Below are 18280 nucleotides of genomic sequence, written 5' to 3'. Positions count from 1 at the left end.
TTCTAACCTCTTTGAGACAGCAACAGTTTTCCAGAAATGATAGTGAAGAAAAAAGTACCATTTATACCAAGCATTAGCACTGTTGCCCAATGCTCTCCTTGGAGATAAATAATTAAACTTAAATCTGGGTTACTAGAAATGCAATCACCAGAAAATATTAACCACATTAATCTCTGATTTTATTTAATATGTTCCCTCTCCTGTTTCAAAAGCTTAAAGGCATATTCAAGTAACAAAAGCAGCTAAAGCAGAACTTTGAGAACCGACAGACACAAGCTTTGGCTCAGTGTCTGAAAGCCCAGGACATACTGCAGGCAATGCTGCTGATGCTGTGTTCTCAAATTTATCTAAAATACCGTTGTATTGAAAGAAAAATACAAAACCAAACCGAACCAATGCAAAACTACCAGCATATTCAGGACCAGCACAAGGACAAAACAATGTGAATGCAGATCCCACGTTCACATCCTGCATTTTTTTCTCTGAATTAGGGAACATCCAGTGCAGCAGAACTTTAAGATCATCTACTAATAATGGATGCAATTTTAAAAATGAGTTTCAGTTATGTAGCTGGGAGGGGAGAACATGGCTTCATAGCCAGGAAAATGCAGGTTACCCTTAAATCTGCAGCATGGTCACAGCAAGAAGAGTGCTGACCAAACACCTTCACACCCCACGGGCTGCTGATGCCAGTGGGGAACGAGAGATTTCCCATCTGCTGTGTTTTAGGGGTGAGGGGAAAAGGCAGATGGGCTCTGGGACCGAGCTGCCTTGCTGAAGAACTTGCTGCTGGGGGATTTTTGTACTGGAAAGGCTGATTACTGGAATTCTTGATTTGCCATTGGTAGATGCTGCTGAACATCTTAAAAACTCTGGGCTGAAACTGGGAATGGCAGAGGGAAACAATCTTCTGGAAGTGTTAACTGTTCTCAGTGAATGTGTGAGTGAATTGACTTTAAAGACAGATCCAGGAGGGAAGGTGAAGAAGAAAGTTGGTTGAAAGGGACAAAAGCTGCTAAGAGGGAAAGAGGACGAAAAACCTGAACTAACCTGAGGCAAACGTGGAACATTACCTCTTTTAAAATATTTTAAGAGGTCAGGTCTTAACAAGAGCACTCTGTTCAGCAGAAGTACCACCGCCCTGAAACAGATGAAGATCACCGTGGTTTTCCTGTTACTCATTAACCGTTTCACCTGGCTCTTCTCATTGAGAGGAGGATGCAGTGACATCCCGGCCCTGGCCATTCCCAGCTGGATGGATGCACTCTGCAGGCCAGTGGCAGCTGCAGTGCCAGTGGCAGAATGCACAGCCTGTGGCTCCTCTCCCTGCCAGCACATCCCCCTGCCCCGTGCCCACGCTCCTGGAGGCATCATCTCGGTACCAAACCCTTTTCTGGATCCTTAGCCCCGTTGCAGAGGACAGCAGGGACTCCTCTCACCCAGGGCTCCTGAGAGGTCCCTGAGGAATCCTTGTTCCTCCTGGGTCACCTGCAGAAGCTGCTTCTCAAATCCCCTGACACATCTCTCATTCCTGCTCCTTGAGACTGTTCATGCTTTTCTTTAACAGCTCTTCCCTGCAACTTGTGACTTCACTCTGATGCAAAGGCATTATTTCTCCTGCCTGAGTTTTTTGGGATCACTCTTAGCCACTTGGAAAAAATCAGTACAATGCAATATTACTGCCACACTTCCAAGGCTCTGAGACCGAAAGCAGAAAGTGTGGGGTTTTATTCTTCTTTCCCAATTAATCTGAAAATTCTAGGAATTTCATTATTACCCCACTAAACCACATAAATCTATGCAATTCCCAGTGTACTGAGCAGGAGGGATGGGTGTACAATACTCATCAAAATGTCTGTGCTCCATCAAACCCACGGCTGCTGGAACAGCTCAGGCTCAGGGGGATCTGACACCTCCCCACTCTGCACTCAGAGACAGAAACACCTCCTGGTCAGCTGGAAATTCTCACAGATTCTGTAGAAATTAATTTCACTGAACTTTTAATTTTCTATCAGATCTTTTTACCTTAAAAACTATTGATTTAACACTTTTTTTTTTTTTTTTTTTTTTTTTTTTTTTTTTTGCGTGACACTTGACAAAATAATGTAATTTCTAATTCTGCTTTTCCTAAGAAAAGGAAACGCAAATCTTATTCACAGCAGAATTGTGGCTCCTGGTTCCTCATAGCAGTGTTCAGCAAGTGGGGAAAATCCTGAGACTATGCAAAACTTCTGTGGCTGCAAAGATCAGAGAAATCCTGCTCGTGGTCACTTCTGATGGCCACAAAGATAAGCTGTGCACAGCTGAAGCAAGAACCTGTTGGGTTTTTTTCCCCTAATTCTTATCTGTCTCACAAAGATCTAAATGTCCATGAGCAGAAACGAGCTGAGTTACATTTCTGTTGGGAGTGCCCTTGACCCTGCACCCTTCCTGCCTCCTGCTCAGTGAATCTTTCTAACAGAGCTGCCTTCAGCTGCCCAGATCTCTTTGTCCGATCACCATTCATGCCTCAGGAACTGAGGTGTAGAAGGTAACCCGTAATTTTGTGCAGACAGCTCTGTCTGCAGAACTACAGAACTCGAAGAAGAAAATTCAAAAGCATGAAAGCTTCAAAAATTTGGGGTTTTTTAATTGTGCACAAAGGGCTGTTAATCCTGTGAGAGTGGCTGCTGCCAAAGCTGACTGCTCTGCAGGAACACATCCTTCATGTCCTACAATGGCAGGAAGTATTTGGCTGAACCCAACTCCTTCATCTCGCAAAGGAAGCTGAAGCTGGCAAGGCCCATTGCTACAGAGCTGTCACTTGCCTTGAACTTCTCTGGGTCTTTTTTGGAAAAAAGCAGAGCTGGTGATGAGGATTTAAAGAGCCAGATGAGTCTTTGCTGAAGATATTTCCCTCAAAACCCAAGAGACCAAAACCAGTTTCTCGAAGATTCTTCTCTCAGTTTCTATAAAAAGACTGTGGAAAGGGCACAGCATTTCATCCCATTATGACTAACCAATGGCAGATTTCAGTTTGGGGTAACCTGTGAGAATGTTCTTATATACCTTTAATTACCCACTGGAACTACTGAGGTGGCTCAGCCACCGCACAAGGGCAGTGATGCCAGTGAAGTGACCTCTCACCTCAGCCAGAAAACTATCTCTGAGCTTGGTTCTGCAAAATGCTGAATAATTTTCTTGGATTCTGCTGAGGCAGAACAATCAGACCCAAAGCAGGACAGATTTGGCCCAGGATGTGTCTTGATCCAACTTTATCCGTTGAGAAATCAAATCACAATCACAGTTTGCCAGGGACGGACAAACATTCAAAACCCTTATTAAAAGTAGGAATAACCTCTGGCCCTGCATTACCAGGGTCTCCTGTAGGCTACCAAAGCACAGATATTATAAGGTTTAGGTGAACAGAATCCCTTTCCCAGCTTGTGAGTAAGAGATCCTAATACACTGCTAAAGAACCTCCTCCCCTGTAGGGTCAGAAAAGCCACTTGTGGGTGCCCTGCAGAGCATAGAATACAGACAACCACTGAAAAATACAATTCGTTTAGAGGAATTAAGTTTCTACCAATCTGTGGAAGGATATTTTTTCTTCATTTTGTTCTGTTCCAGAAAGCAATTACATGACAAGGGTCATTATCCTGAAATGGCAGGGGAGAAATCTGACAAACAAGAGTCCACTTGCAAAACAACTGCCCTCACCCTGAGTGTGGAAATGCACTGGGGCTCTCCAGAACTATTCCAGGTGAGCCCTGACTTGGCACAGGAGAGAAATCAAAGCACAAAAGTAAAACATCACACACAGCTTTAGCTGTTGCAGAACTGAGATCACATCTCTGACCAAACTTTCTATACTTTCATTGGTTTCCTCATGATTTCAGCCCGGTTTGCTCGGGGTGATGGACATCCCATCTACCTGCTAAGCTGTGGGAATTGCTGTTTTGGAATCTCTTTTTATCCAAGGCAAACTTTCCAGGGTGATGCTGCTGACACGGTGTTTAGTTTGTGGTTTGGGAGTGCTTGCTCTTTGTTTATTTTGAGTGATACGAGGAAGAATAGCAAGAAGGGTTTATTTTTATGGCCTGGGAAGACACTGCTGGCATTCCAAAGGGAAGGACTGAAGAGGAGATGTAGCACTGCACTGGGGACTAGCACTGTGTCCAGGCTGAGCTCCCAGAGCCTGGGAAGGAGAGAGGGGATCCCGCAGGAACTGTGGGGTGATCCCTTTGGCTTCCTCGGGGGAAGGGGAGCTTGCTGACTCTGTTGGGTCTGTGTTGGCAGAGGACTCTGTCAGATCCTCTCCCCCAAGTGTCAGGGGAATCATTCGGAGTTCTCAGTGCCACTGGAGCAAGACAGAACTTTTCCGCGGTGAGTCTTTGGTGCCTTGCTGCCTCCATCTCCATTTACATCTGCACAAAAGGGTATTCATATCCCCCTGACAGACAGACAGAATGGCACCGGGTTAAAACCAGCCCACTGATTAAAGTGACACTTAAGCAGAGTAATCTGATGGGGTTTTTTCTCTTCTCCCAGAACTATTGGTTTTATCTTAAAATAACCTAGAAACTTTCTCTTTCCTCAATCTTCCAAAGGAACCTGAATTTTCTTAGATCTACTGCATCAGCTGAAGAAACCATTTATTGTCATTGGCCTTTAATCCTTTCATGTCCTTAAAGAGGCTGGGCCAATGCCTTCTACAGGCAGAGAGCAGCTCTCTGAAGCGCAGGACTGAGAGGTCTGTAGGTATTTCTGCAGCCTGCCTCAAGAAAATTCCTAAATCTTAATGGGTACCAATATTTACTCTCACTCTTCTGGTCCTGTAACTGAATCAATGTGTGTGGAGTCTTGACTCCCAAACCTTAATGAAGTGTAGAAACGTTTTCTGAGACCGAATGCAAGATCAGGAGTGTTGAGGAATTGCTTTCAAACAAATGGAATCATGTAAAACACGATTCCACTTTCTGTATTCCAGTAATACAAAAAATGCAGGTTTGTCTAAATTTCCTGCTTTTCATATTAAAGAGAGTCTATGATCAGGAAGAAATAGATAATTGTTTCTAACATCATTTCTGCCAAAGACCTGATGGAATGGATGGCTGAGAACACTTTGTATCTACGACTCCTGTTCTCTACTTGGAAGATAATAGAGATCCACAGAAGACAATCAATGTAAGCCACAGCTAATCTTTAAATACATTTAAAATATATTTAACCAATAACATATCAGAACATTTCCAGGATTTTTCTCCTTGTACGGACCAGAACTTGTTACCAAAAGTAGAAATAGAGCAATAAAGAGGAAAAATTTCCAGTAAATTGATTCCTGTCTGTGATAACCTTAAAATGAGCCAGCTTCTTTTAGTGCAACAAAAAGAACAGAGACCAAATGTTGAAAAGATTTTAAGTGGGATGAAAGGCAAAGCCCTGGATTTGTCTGTACCAACGTTACCAATGTATTTATGCTCAAACAAGTCAATCACATCATCAGACAGCTCAGAGCTGAACACAACTTCCCCCAGCACCCTTCCCTGCCCACCCCGTGGCTTTGTTTGTGCAGTTTGCCCTGACAGCACAGCTGGAGGAGGAGCTGGATTTGCACCACACAACGAAGCCACCCCAGCCCCAGCAGTGTCACAGAGATGCTGGTGTGAGGGGCCTGGGCAGCGCCAGGGGTGCAGAGCACAGCTCTGTTCCTGCACACACAGCACACAGCACTCACCGGCCACCAAACCATGCTCCGGCCAGCCAGGAAAAACCCACCCACGGTGCCGCGGTTGGTGGAGTACATAGCCTGCAACAAAGGGAAAAAGAGAGTTTAAATCTTATTTCAAGTGTACTAGGCAAGCTCTACACGGGCTGAGGACAGCTAGATTGAAGGGATAATAAAACATGGCCAGGGCAAAGTGAAAGAAACAGAGTGGATAAATGAACAACCTCATGATTAACACAATAATACAATGGAAACATGATTATTTTATCTCGGTCTGCATTAGCCATTCAAGTTTCATTCCTTCACCTTTCATTATAGCGTGAAACACTAAATAAGATTAAATTTAACCAAGAAAAATTATCACTCCGGTTAAAAGCTCACATTAATTTTTCACTGGGGCCTTTGATTTCAGGCATCAAAATGGACGAGAAGGTGCAAGTTTATTAACATAAAATATGCAGCTTTTAACTCAATACCATCCTGCCCCTACAGGTATCTGTTTTGTTGTTGTGATATCAGCAATGTGCCTGATTGCCTCTGAAGTTCCAAAAGAAGAAGCCAGTTAAAATTTCCTTTTCACAAACTCCTGTTGTCTTTGTTAAGGTGTGGCCTTTAGAGGGAAGTTTCCTCCAATTTTTGTTAATGACCCTGAGCCATTCTTTACTGGATTTCCATTGTCTTCTCTGACGGACTTTGAACAGGTAAATAAAGAAAGAAGACCTGGGAAAAATAGCCATATATTTTCTTCCGATGCAGAAGAAAGGAAGTAAACACGATGGATTTACATTTAACTACACACAGCAATTGAGCAAGTATTTGTCCAATAACGATGTCATCACGGCTGGAAAGAAAAGGCTCCAGGAATTAACTCAGCACACAAAGGCTTGAGAAGCCAGAGATCAAACTTTTGTTGTCAGAGATCTTTAACATAAAGTTCAAGTGCAGCAACAGCAAGACTGTCGTGACAAGACCCAGCTCCCTCCTGCAAGGCAGCAAGGTGTTCTGGTGGACGGGGCTCCAGATTTTGGGGGTAGATTTTGGCCTCTACTCCTATGCTGAAGAGGCAAAGAAAAGGTTGTGTCCGTTTTGTGCAAACCCTAAATTTTTGGTGCCCTTCAAAATATTGCCAGGCTGTTAGAAAGGGGCCCTTGTTCTGAAGATGACTTTTCTGCACTGTGAAATGTTCCTGGGATGCTCCTGGAAAGCAGAGGATTCCCGAGGGACAATCCCTCCTCTCTACTCGTTAATGTTCGGGTACTCAGGTGACCAGGAGGGCTTGCCCCAGGGAAACCCGAATTCGGTCACATTCCCCTGTTCCCACCATTGTAGCAAAGTGCATCGGCCCATTCTCCCAAACGCTTCAGCTCTGAGGTCCCGGCGCTGGGCTGGGAGCTGCCTCTCCCCTGGCTCCCGGTGTTTCTCTCTCCCCTGGTTCCCGGTGTTTCCCTCTCCCCTGGCTCCCGGTGTTTCTCTCTCTCCTGGCTCCCGGTGTTTCTCTCCCCTGGCTCCCGGTGTTTCCCTCCCCTGGCTCCCGGTGTTTCTCTCTCCCCTGGCTCCCAGTGCCTCTCCCCTCTGGCTCCCGGTGTTTCTCTCTCCCCTGGCTCTCGGTGTTTCTCTCTCCCCTAGCTCCCGGTGCCTCTCTCCCCTGGCTCCCGGTATTTCTCTCTCCCCTGGCTCCCGGTGTTTCTCTCTCCCCTGGCTCCCGGTGTTTCTCTCCCCTGGCTCCCGGTGTTTCTCTCCCCTGGCTCCCGGTGTTTCTCTCCCCTGGCTCCCGGTGTTTCTCTCTCTCCTGGCTCCCGGTGTTTCTCTCTCCCCTGGTTCCCGGTGCTTCTCTCCTCTAGCTCCCGGTGCTCTCCCCCCTGGCTCCCGGTGCTCTCTGCCGTGTCCCCGCTCCGTTTTGCGCTCCGGGCTCCCCTGGCAGCGGTGCCGGCTGAGGGCAGGATGTCCCGCGGCCCCCGGCTCCAGCACAGAGGCGCTGCCAGCTCCTGCCCCGGAGCTGGTCCCGCTCGCGGGCACGATGGCTCCGCGCCCTGGAGCCACGGAACAGCCCCGGCAATGCTGCCCTCGATGGGCACCCGCAGCCTCGGCCGAGGCGGCTCTGCGGTCCCGTCCCGTCCCCGTCCCGGCGGCCACACCGCCCCCCCAGCCCGCACAGCCGTTGTGCCCTCCCTCCCCTGCCCACCCCTGCAAGTCCCTCTCCCCACTATTTCCTACGGCATCACCTCACAGCAGCGGCTCTCCCCGCGGCCCCAAAGCCCAGCTCCGGGGCCCGGCCTGTTTCTAGGAGGGACCCTGGCTGATCTGCCCCCATCGCATCCCTCGGAGCCGTCCCACACAAACCCCATCGCTCCCCCTGCCCCACTGGTTCCATCCCATTCCAAAGGGATGCCTCCCTTGGCCGCCCTAATCCCCTCTCATGTAAATAGATGCTCACATTTTGCCCACCATGCACTTGTTAACTATTCCAATTAAACATCAAAATCTTTATATAATTACACATTCTCACTTACTAAGCTATTTTGCCAAGACTCTATAATCTACCCGCTCATTAAGTAAAACCAAATAAAATCCCAACGTACCCATAGTCCCACTGCCAGAACTATCAAAAAGTAGAGGACGATAACAGAGATGTCCGCAGCATTGTTGATCTTTATGGTGGATTCCATCCTGGCTGCTTCTCTGGCTTTCTTCTTTCTCTCCTTATGTGCTTCTTGCAGAGTTCAGGTTAATGATAAACTGCTGTCATCACCTTCGTCTTATATAATATATAACTTCAGATTCACTTGTCTCCAATGGGACACAAGTTGAAACTGCTGCTTTTCCTTGGACAGCTCTTTCCCAAAGAGGGCTCCTCTGTCACAGGTGCTGCAGATTTCAGAGTTCAGTGTCCCTGCCAAAGGTGCTTGGGGTTTTAACATCCACGAGCAGATGTCTGAGGAATGACACGGAAAGGAGTGGCTTGGCTGCAATAAACCCGCATATTTACCTCTCTGTGGGTGAATGCTTTTTTTTTTTTTTTTTTTTTTAAGTGGCTGTACCTGTAAATCTAGTCATGGAAGATGTAGTTCTTTTAGTTGATGATGGTAAGCAATTATCTGTGAGGAGTGACCTGGCACCTGGGGAAAACCCAGGAGTCCAGGATCTGGGACACCCTCTGTGTCATCTCTCAACTCAGCAGCATTACCCAATGGAGAAACAAGTCTCTGGGCAGGAGAAAACTTGAATCTGCTTCCATCTCTCCCATGGGTACAGGTAAAGATGCATGCGAACACAAGACCTGGATCCAGGAGCTTACTGGGCTCAATTCCAGGCAGTTTAGACCATGGTGTTGGCTCTCTATTGTAGCTAATCTGTTTCACATTTGAGTAAGTTCAAAGTTCATCACAGCTTGGGTCTGCTCTCCCTTTATTTGCTCCTCTGAGTTCAGAATTAAGCTAAGCAAAGCAACTGGTCACAAAGATGTGGAACACGCTGGTTACAGACACATCCTCACAGCTCTGAGTAAGGAAACTTCCCCAAATGATGCCCGTGATCCTCTGTTGGAGCTAGCAGAGGTCAGAGAAATCCAGGGAATTTAGAACAATACATCCGGGTGCCAGCCACGTTTCTGGGCTCTGAGGATATCTGAGAGTCCCATCCCTGCTTGATATGAGGGAATCATTATCCATTTACAGCCTTTTGGGTGTAAAATGGGACCCTGAAGTTACACTGAGCAGAACAAGCAGTGCAGGACTCGGGAAGCACAGCAGGCCCGACTGATCCTGCAGGTGTTATTTCCTCGGAGATGAAATCGAGGGCTGGCACTCTGTTCATTGGCAATGATTTTTTTCCAGGTAAACTACCCTGTGGTAATTGCAGCTAATAAAAAGCACCAAAGAACCTATTATACAATGGGATTACTTACAAGAGTAAAATTTAAAAATCTCTCTATTGTTTGAGCAGCTGTACTCCTATAAAACTATCCCAAACACCTTCAGTTTGTCCTACATGACTGTGAAATGTTAGCTTTAAATCCAACAGAGAAAAAATTAACCCTGGAAGCTGCTGAGCATCCAAAATTCCCGTTAGTTTTGACCTTCCCTGCTGTGTATTTCAGTGGAAAATAAAAGACTTATTTACTAACCTTAATTATCAGGAAACAGTTTGCATAAGATAGGCTGCAGATGGCACTTCTTTACAGAGATTGACGCGTATTCCTCCAGGTCCTTGCAACTAACAAAACAAAAAGTTTGGTTTTCATTAATTCCATTTCTGTGTCAGTCTACAGAAGCAAGCAAAAGAAAACATTAGTCAGGAACTGATCTACTCTAACGAGCCTTTTGTTCCCACCCTGGGCTCTGCAGAGGAGAGCTCAGGGGCTGAGCAATGCTGTATCCTCTGTCCACAGTCCTAGTGTGGCCACCCCAACAAAATTCCAAGGTTTGAAACACTAATGGAGAATAAACGTCTAAAAAAAATAGTAATCACACAATTCCTATATTTATGTACAGTGGAAACAAACTTAATTGTGTTTTATTATTTCTGTAGGCCACAAAGAGAATCTGAGCAAAACCCAGCATCACCTACAAGGCTGTCAGAAGGGGAGGCAGCTTTGTCAAGGCTCTGAGTAGCTCATCTCCACATCCTCGTATCTGCAGCCCAAAGAGAAACCTGGAAGCATTGCGGGTTGTCGGTGTACCCAATGATTCACTGCATGAATTCAGTGCACACAAAAGGTCTCTGAAAGGTCAGGCAGATTTTCAGATTGGAAATAGGCTGAATCTTTCTTTGTGTTAAAGTTTTCAAAGGTAAGAATGAGTAAATCTCCTGATGTGATGAGTGAACACCACCTCAGAACACAGCAGTCAGTTCTTTTCCTCACACTCAGCTAGCAATGTGCTTCAGGAGGTCTCATTATCCTGAAGGATCTCTTCAAGCAGATTTAGGGTTCCAATACTAGACAATTGGACAAATTTGATATACTGAGGGTATTTCTCTACTCTTGCCTGTGAGCCAGGTCAACTTATTGAAGTAAGAGATTTTAACGTGAGTGAGAGAACCAAATAGTTTAAGTAACATAACACAGTTCCTCTGCTCTGTGTCTAGGATGATTGCTGCCCTCTGGATGGAGCCTGGTGACAATCAGCTTATCATGAATATGTCTGTTCCTACCTGATAGACAAACCAGAGCATGGAGGAGAGGGCAATTAGCTACAGACCAGTGAGGAACCGGCTGAAATTCCCACCCCAGGCTGCTGATGGAGACCAAGCAGGATAAATGCCATGGGTCTGCATTCCTGACTGAGCAGCCACAACTGCCTGATGGGCACAGGGCAGCTCGTGAACTGTGGAGAGCCTGCAAGTGCTGTGTTGTCCTCAGAAAATAGAACTGTAGCACAGGAAATTGGAGAGCTACTGGCACTTAGCCAAGCCTCTTACAAATTTATGTAGAAGTCTTCCTCCTGAGGATGACGAATGACAAAGCAATGGTAAAACAAATAAATTACAAAGAGAAAGATGCATCAGCATGCAAAGTACCTCCCGTGGAGGAACTCCTCCAGTCTTTTCCCTGGCATTCCTCCACATCTCTTGATAAAGATAAAGCAGATTTCTTTGGGGATGCTCTTCAGAAATGGGAACTCATACAGTATCCTGTGTACAAGGAATGAAGAACAGACTCTTATTTGCAGTTATTTTATTTGCAGAAGGCCAGATACCATGTTAGTAAATTCTCTGCCCTCCTTTGATGGTTTCCTTGTCATGCAGTAGGAACTTGGAAAACAGTTTGTATTTGCAAGTGGACAAAACATAAACTCAGAGGCTGTCAGCACAGCTTTCCTAAAATGGTTCTAATAATGGAGGGTGGCAGTTAGAGAATTGTTTAACACCTTTCTTCTGGTGCCAAAAGTCCTTTTTCTCTTCCTGCAATCTTGATTAAGCGAGCAAAACCTGGTTCTAATTAGATGAATTAGTCACAGAAGGATGACAAAAATGTGGGAAACTAAAATGTGCAATCAATTGAAGAAGAATTACTAAAAGGAAAAAAGATCTGAAGTCCAGTAGGTATGATGTAGATAGAAGAAAAAAAAATCAGTAGGAAAGCAAGAGCTTTCCTAAAAGGTTATCAGAAAGAAAGCAGGGTCATTCTATTCTTATGCACTGAGAGGATCAGATTAAGAAACTTGAACAAAACCACATATTTATCAAGAGACAAAAGAGATAACAAAAATGGACACTTTCAAGACTAATTTTCTGATTAGTATCTCTACAGAGGAGAAATATCAGAGGACATAAAAATAGATCTGTATGCAGAGAGACCAACAGAAATGAGGCAAAAAAATACATTCACTTCTTCAGCAACTGATGAAATGATCCCTGTGTGACCACTGAGTACACTCAGCCCTGCAGGATCTCAGCATTGCCAATCTTATAGAAACAACAGCCTCGGGGCTGTATTATTCCTACAGCACAGGCCAAGACAGCAAATAATTTAATTTCTTTTTAGTTTGTTAGTGGTTTATTAATTTTTATATTTAAGGTGGTTAATAGGGAAGGACTAATGGCAAGAGATGGGGTTTGAAATTTTCTACTGGGACTAATAAAGTTGAATAACAGATTAAAAATTACTCCCCAAAGCCAATGCAGGCTGTCACCAAATTTAGCCAACTGACGGCAGGGCAGATTAATTCCCACAAGCAACTTCTCAGTTGTGTAGTGTCCTCATTAAAATAGAAGTATTAGTATGTCATAAATAGTAAGTAACACAGGACATTATTCTTTATCCTCATGATATAATCCATTATATTTTGTATATATTAGAGCCTTGCTAACCCTTCTTGGGATTTCCCCTTTCCCTTAAAACAATGCATCCAGAAGAACATTTTTTTAGAGATGGATACATGCTGGCCTCCTGCTCCTACTATTGCCAAACCTAAATAACAGAAGGAATTATGCAAAGGAGCTGCACAATCAGCATCTCAACTCTCACAAGCATTTTGAACACTCATGCTCCAGAAATGCTTTTGGGAAAACAGGATGGCATACAGGGGAGACATGAACAGGAGCTGAGCTGCTGCTGCCCCTTCCACTGAAATAATTCTCCATTTTTCCAGGAGACCCAATGGAAGCCTTGGCTGCCCTACTGGATTTTCTCAAAGCCAGTGTAGTTACTCTGGAACAACAGCCAGCCTCGGCCTATGTGGGTATGTTCTGATTGCCCTACAGCAGCAAACAGCTACAAATAGATTATTATTTATTGTATCTGACACTTTGATTGAAGAAAGCTAAGTGGAGGGGGGAAAGATCATAATCTACTAATGTCATAGCCTAATAAAAATGTCCAGTTGACTCCACAGGGTCCCAAGGGCTCTTCAGTTAAAAGTGTTTGGTTGAGAAATTAAATGGGGACAAAATTTTAATAATACTGTACAAAACATAAATGAAACTTCCTGAAAATGAGAGAGAGCAGAAAACATTGTTAGAGAGAACCTGGAGAAATAGTCTTTAAGGAACCTCTGGCCAGGATAAAAGTGAAAAATTTGCCTGCAAACAAATCCCTGCTGGGGTAAGGAAAAACTAACAAATCAACAAAAAACCCAACCAACAACCAAACAGATTATACACAGATTACTGTTGGAAAAAGAAAGGAGAGAAATAGCAATAAGGAAGAGTGTGAAAAATATACTGACATCTGAAAACAAAAAATATCAATAAATTACCAGGTACATTTCTGCAGAGGTACCTCCCACAATATAAGTGTGATACAGTTTTTGGATAGACTTTAAATGTTATTTTGTAGAAGGAAGAACATTTCTGAGAGGATTTTAGTTCATGGGGCTCAGATATCAATCATTTTCTCCATTAGATCTGTGTTATTTCAGCCTGTGTGTGCATTTAGGTGAGGGTTTCTCCACGTGTATCAGAACGTCAGACACGATGAGAGATGACCCACTGATGGGTGTGGATGTTTCCTGGATTTTGACTGAGGCACGAGTCGGTTGCTTGCATTTTTAGATGAATGTTTACTGACAGCAGGACATCAAAAAACTCCTACTTGCTCTTTACAGGTGCAGAGAGATCTATTTCCTCACACGGTGATGTAAGGAGCTCCACCGAGACAGACAAACCGATAATTAAATATAATAGTCTCTTTACGGGAAGGAAACTCTTCCAGAGGTCCATAGCTCCTGCTGTGCGGATTGAGCCCTGCTGCAGGCAGCGGGCTGATGTTTCAAACCTCACGTTCCCAGCTGTGCCGAGAGCGCTGGAACACGCAGCGGTGCCCAAAGCAGAGGCAGCGGTGGGACCATCAGCATTCCCAAATCAGAGCCACCTGTCCCTTTGTTGCAGGAGCACAGAGGCTGATTACGCCTAAGAATGCACCGCTCAGGCTCAAGGAGCAGAATACTGAGGAATACAGGCTTCAAAAGCCGTATCTTTCCTGTTATCTGCGAAGGGCAGAGAGCCCGACGGACTGGAGGAGCCGGTATTCCCCAAAGCAGAGCCGAGGGAATACGGGGGTGACAGCGGGGCTCGGTTATGGATGTTCTCCACCAGAGGAAATGTTCTTCAGGGAGAAAACCTCCTGGAGTAATTCTGTGCTTTCCTGCCATCCCGGGGTTACCATAAAGCAGCTAAAAATTCAGCATTGTATCCCTTTTTTCTTTCTCTTCAATGGTGCCAGGCTCTCGCTCCAAGATTTGATACAAATATCATTTCTACCCAAACCAGTCATTACAGCAATATTTTTCATCCATCCAATCCATGGCACAATCTATAGATACAGCCTAGAATCACATTTACTATCACACACCAAATTATTCAGCTCAGCAGTGTTAAATGGAAACAATGACACATCCTCACATTGGATAATTATACCAACACTAAAGGAACAGAGAGAAATCCCTGCAATGCTTCTCCCTTTTCCCCTGCTTCCCACCCCCTCCAAAAAAACCCTCATAAAAGCCATCTTGGTTTTATGGGGACTCCACATCTCCAGTTTACTTCTTTCAAGCCAGAGAAGGGCACTATCAGCAATTTTGAGTGGGAAATCAATAAAAGCCTAATAAAGAACACTTTAAGCAGCAGAACATAACAACTTCACCCAGTTTTCAAGGAATACTGCTGAAAGGAAAAGCTCCTGTGGGCTTGGACAGCTCTGACAGCCTGTTTAGCTGCCAGGAAGCTCAGGGCCCAGCAGGATGTGTGATGGATGCACAGGACAGGTCATAACTGCACCCCGTTTGTGCAGCAGCTGCGCTTGTTCTGCTTCTTGTACCTTCAGGAATAATTCCCACGCTTCTCCCCCATACACCGGCACAGCACATTAAATCCATGTGTGGATCTATCACAAACAAGGCTGGTGGAATAAAGCTTTTGGCAGCCTTGCTCCCAGTACAGGTTGGGAGTGTGAACAGGGTGCTAGCTGGGCAGGAAGAGCAGCACTGATGACAGGTTCTCTGGCTTTGAAAAGCTCTGTACTTTCACAACCCTGCAGGTGTGGAACTGGGGTGATTCACATGTAGTTGCACCTTGTAGTACGCTGCGTTTAAGAAGGGCGTGTAAAATTTGGAACATATTTTTCAGCATCAATTAAGGAGTTTCATATCATCAGGACATCGCTTATCGGAAACTGCGTTGAGGACTGTAAGCCTGACGGGTTACTGAAGTCACCCCAGGCAAGAATGCAGCTCCCAACACCATCCAGACAGAGCACATGCAGAAGGAATCCGTCCCACTGGAACACGAGCTCACAATCTGCTCCGAGAGATCTCTCCCAGAAGTGCAAAAATCTCTTCTAACTCCTCAAATGTCAGTGGTCCTCCCTTAAGCTCATGCAAAAGAAGAGTAAACGTTTAGGGAACATCATGCAAAGATCAGAGATAGAGTGGGAGATGCACATTCCAGAACGCTCTGGGTGTGGCCCAGAGGGACAGTAAAGAGTTTGAGCTTCCATTTGTGATCACAGATAAAATTTTATTTCAACACTTTAGAGAGCAAGCAAATCACACATTAATGTTTTAAAGAATAATTTGATGACAATACCAGTGAGGCCCTTTCAGTTGTCAGAGGAATCACATGTCTGCTTGCTAAAAACTGCATATTTGTAACTTGTCAGAATTTTTTCTGCATCCTGAAACATTCATTTTTACACTTTATTGCCACTTTAAAAATTCTAAGAGATTTCCTACCTATCAGTAATAGGAGTTTCTATAAGAAAGCTGAGTATCCAAATTAGAAAACACATTAAAAGCTACTTTTACACATTCACACATTAGAAATTACCTGACTTGACTGAAATAGTATTTAAATTGTACTTTCTCCAAGGAAATCACAAGGGGTAGAGAATAATAATCACTGTTGTACAATCACAGGACACCAGAGTGATTTAGAGTGGCTATTATTTTACTACTTGTTAATGATTCCTTAAGAGTCCAGAACTGGCAGTAAGAGAAAGGAGACTCATTTTACCATGTAGGACTTTTCATCATGATCAGATGCTTCAGTGAATCCATCAGACCACATCAGAGCCAAGATGACCTTTGTGAGCAAATCACTTCAACGTTTTGGGGACAGGAGAAGACACCTTCACTGTCAGAGGTAAGAGCAGTAAAGCTCAGTCCCTACAGCTGCACAAAGGAAGCCCCCTCCTAATACTTGGCATCCATAACAATGGGCCAAGAAATCCCCACGTGGCTGGGGTCACCTCCCAGATCGTGGCAGCAGATTTTAGGTCCCAAACTGCTTGAAAATAGTGCAAGTGCAGGCCCAGGTTTCAAGGTTTCCCTTCTCACTGCTGGCTGCTGTTTTGCCAAATAAGCACTGGGGTCCCCCCAATAACAGAAATGTTGTCTCTCCCAGTCTCAGGGTGTTTTTTGCCACAGCCTGGCACCCTGTGTTTGATGGGAGAGCACAAACGGTGCAGTATCCAGGCACCCATGGAGCTCAAGTGTCCTTGCAGTAGGTCAGGGTTTTTCCTGACGCTGAACTTGGATAAAAGCTAATATCAAAGAACAAACTCCTCCACAAACTCCTGCGTTATACAATTGTCCTGATTTCCTGCTTTGCAGAGGAAAACACATGGATATCAGGACACAGATCATTCGAGGACATCCTTTTGTACACCGTGCTAACAGCGAGCGCAGACGCTGCAATGGCACTGGCAGAGCACAGGGAGCAGCCAGGGCAGGGAGCAGCCGGGGCAGGGAGCTCTGCTCCTGCTCCTGGGGCAGCACCTGGGACACTGTGTCCCACCCTGGGCTGTTTGGCACCAGGGTGATCCTGCTAACCCAGAGAGAGCTCAGGGAAGGGTCACTAAAGAGTGAAGTGTCTGCACCCAGAGCACATGAGGAGAGGCTGGGGGTCTGAGCGTGTTTAGCCTCGAGAACAGAAGCTTTGGGAGAGGAATCAAACTGTTGTAATCAAACAGTTAAAGGGCAATTACATGTGAGATAAAGACGCTTCTTAGAGGTAACAGTGCAAGGGCAAGAAGCAATGGTCACAGATTGGGGCAGGAGGAAACATGAGTGGATATAGAAGAGAAAAAATCCAGTGTAAGTGCTCAAGTCCTGAAACAGGTTGTCCAGAAAGACAGAAATCTCTGTTCCTAGAGGTTTCCAAAATCTGATTGAGCAAGGCCCTGAGCGATTGCTCTACCTTTGAAGGTAGCCTTGCCCTTCACGTTCTCTGGAGGCCCACTTTAAACTAAATTATGTTATCTGGAGATCCCTGACACATTCCCTTTTCTTTAAGTCTACCTTACTGTACAAAGCTGTTTGACAAGCTCATCTCTGCACTCAGGTCTGCTACCACAGGCTCATAAGTCAGAGATTTGACACACATTCTCACAATTGAAACAGCCAACAATGTCATACACTCATTTTTTTACTAGTCACTCACTGCCAAATCCTTGAGGCTGCTATCAGGCCAAGTCCCATCACACCCTGGAGGAAGCAGAGGGCACCTCAGAGCCACGCTCCATTGTGACTAATCTGAGCAGAAACTGCATGTGAGCTGAGCTGAAACCACACCAGGGCTGTGGGGGCAAAGTCTGGGAGCTCCTAATCACCATTTGCTCAGCTCATGCACAGATCTCTCCAGAGCTGCAGGAGAGGTGCCCAAATAACTCAGGGCAAAGCTGGCAATGGACTCCATCGACTGACTGCAACCGATTTATTACACTAAATTGTTGATGGATGACTTGCAGACTGAGACTACATGTCCCAGTGATTCATAAGGCTTACCCCACTACAGTAAATTCAGCACATTTTTCAGACAGCAATGTTAATTCTGCTCTCAAACACAGATATGATGGTTCAGCATGGGTGGAAGGGCTGAGAATAAAGTGCAGTAATGACCATGAGTTCACTTTGGCTTCTTGATCCCAAAGCTGAACACGCATGAGTGCAAGGTGTCAACAATAACTCAGGCCGGCCTTGGGATCCTGACTGTGGTCAGCACTTGGGAGTGGCAACTAACAGCTTAAACCAGGCAAAAACAGAGCTAAAGGCACTATACTCCTCTCTTTTTTTTGCTAGAAATATTTCCTAGAACACAAGTACAGTGGAATTTTGGCACAGAACACCTGTGCAGCCA

The 18280-nt window shown here is 45.1% G+C and overlaps 1 protein-coding gene across 7 annotated transcripts in view; it reads right to left on the bottom strand.

The window, feature by feature from the left end:
* The window catches only part of SLC5A1 (solute carrier family 5 member 1), a 50133-nt gene that overhangs the window by 17198 nt on the left and 14655 nt on the right, over nt 1-18280 (bottom strand). For 3 of the 7 annotated variants that reach the window (XM_040081176.2, XM_040081174.2, XM_040081177.2), the window contains 4 exons: nt 11225-11338; nt 9831-9919; nt 8287-8670; nt 5717-5788 (listed from right to left, as the gene is read on the bottom strand). In XM_040081176.2, the coding sequence (XP_039937110.1) occupies nt 5717-5788; nt 8287-8373 (159 nt within the window). In that variant the 5' untranslated portion in view covers nt 8374-8670; nt 9831-9919; nt 11225-11338. The remainder of the gene's footprint in view (nt 1-5716; nt 5789-8286; nt 8671-9830; nt 9920-11224; nt 11339-18280) is intronic. The other 4 variants (XM_040081175.2, XM_040081178.2, XM_040081179.2 and 1 more) reach the window with 3 other exon arrangements.

This window comes from Hirundo rustica, chromosome 17 (assembly GCF_015227805.2).
Source record: "Hirundo rustica isolate bHirRus1 chromosome 17, bHirRus1.pri.v3, whole genome shotgun sequence".
NCBI classification, from domain to species: domain Eukaryota; kingdom Metazoa; phylum Chordata; class Aves; order Passeriformes; family Hirundinidae; genus Hirundo; species Hirundo rustica.
This window is presented reverse-complemented; position numbering and strand designations above follow the sequence as displayed.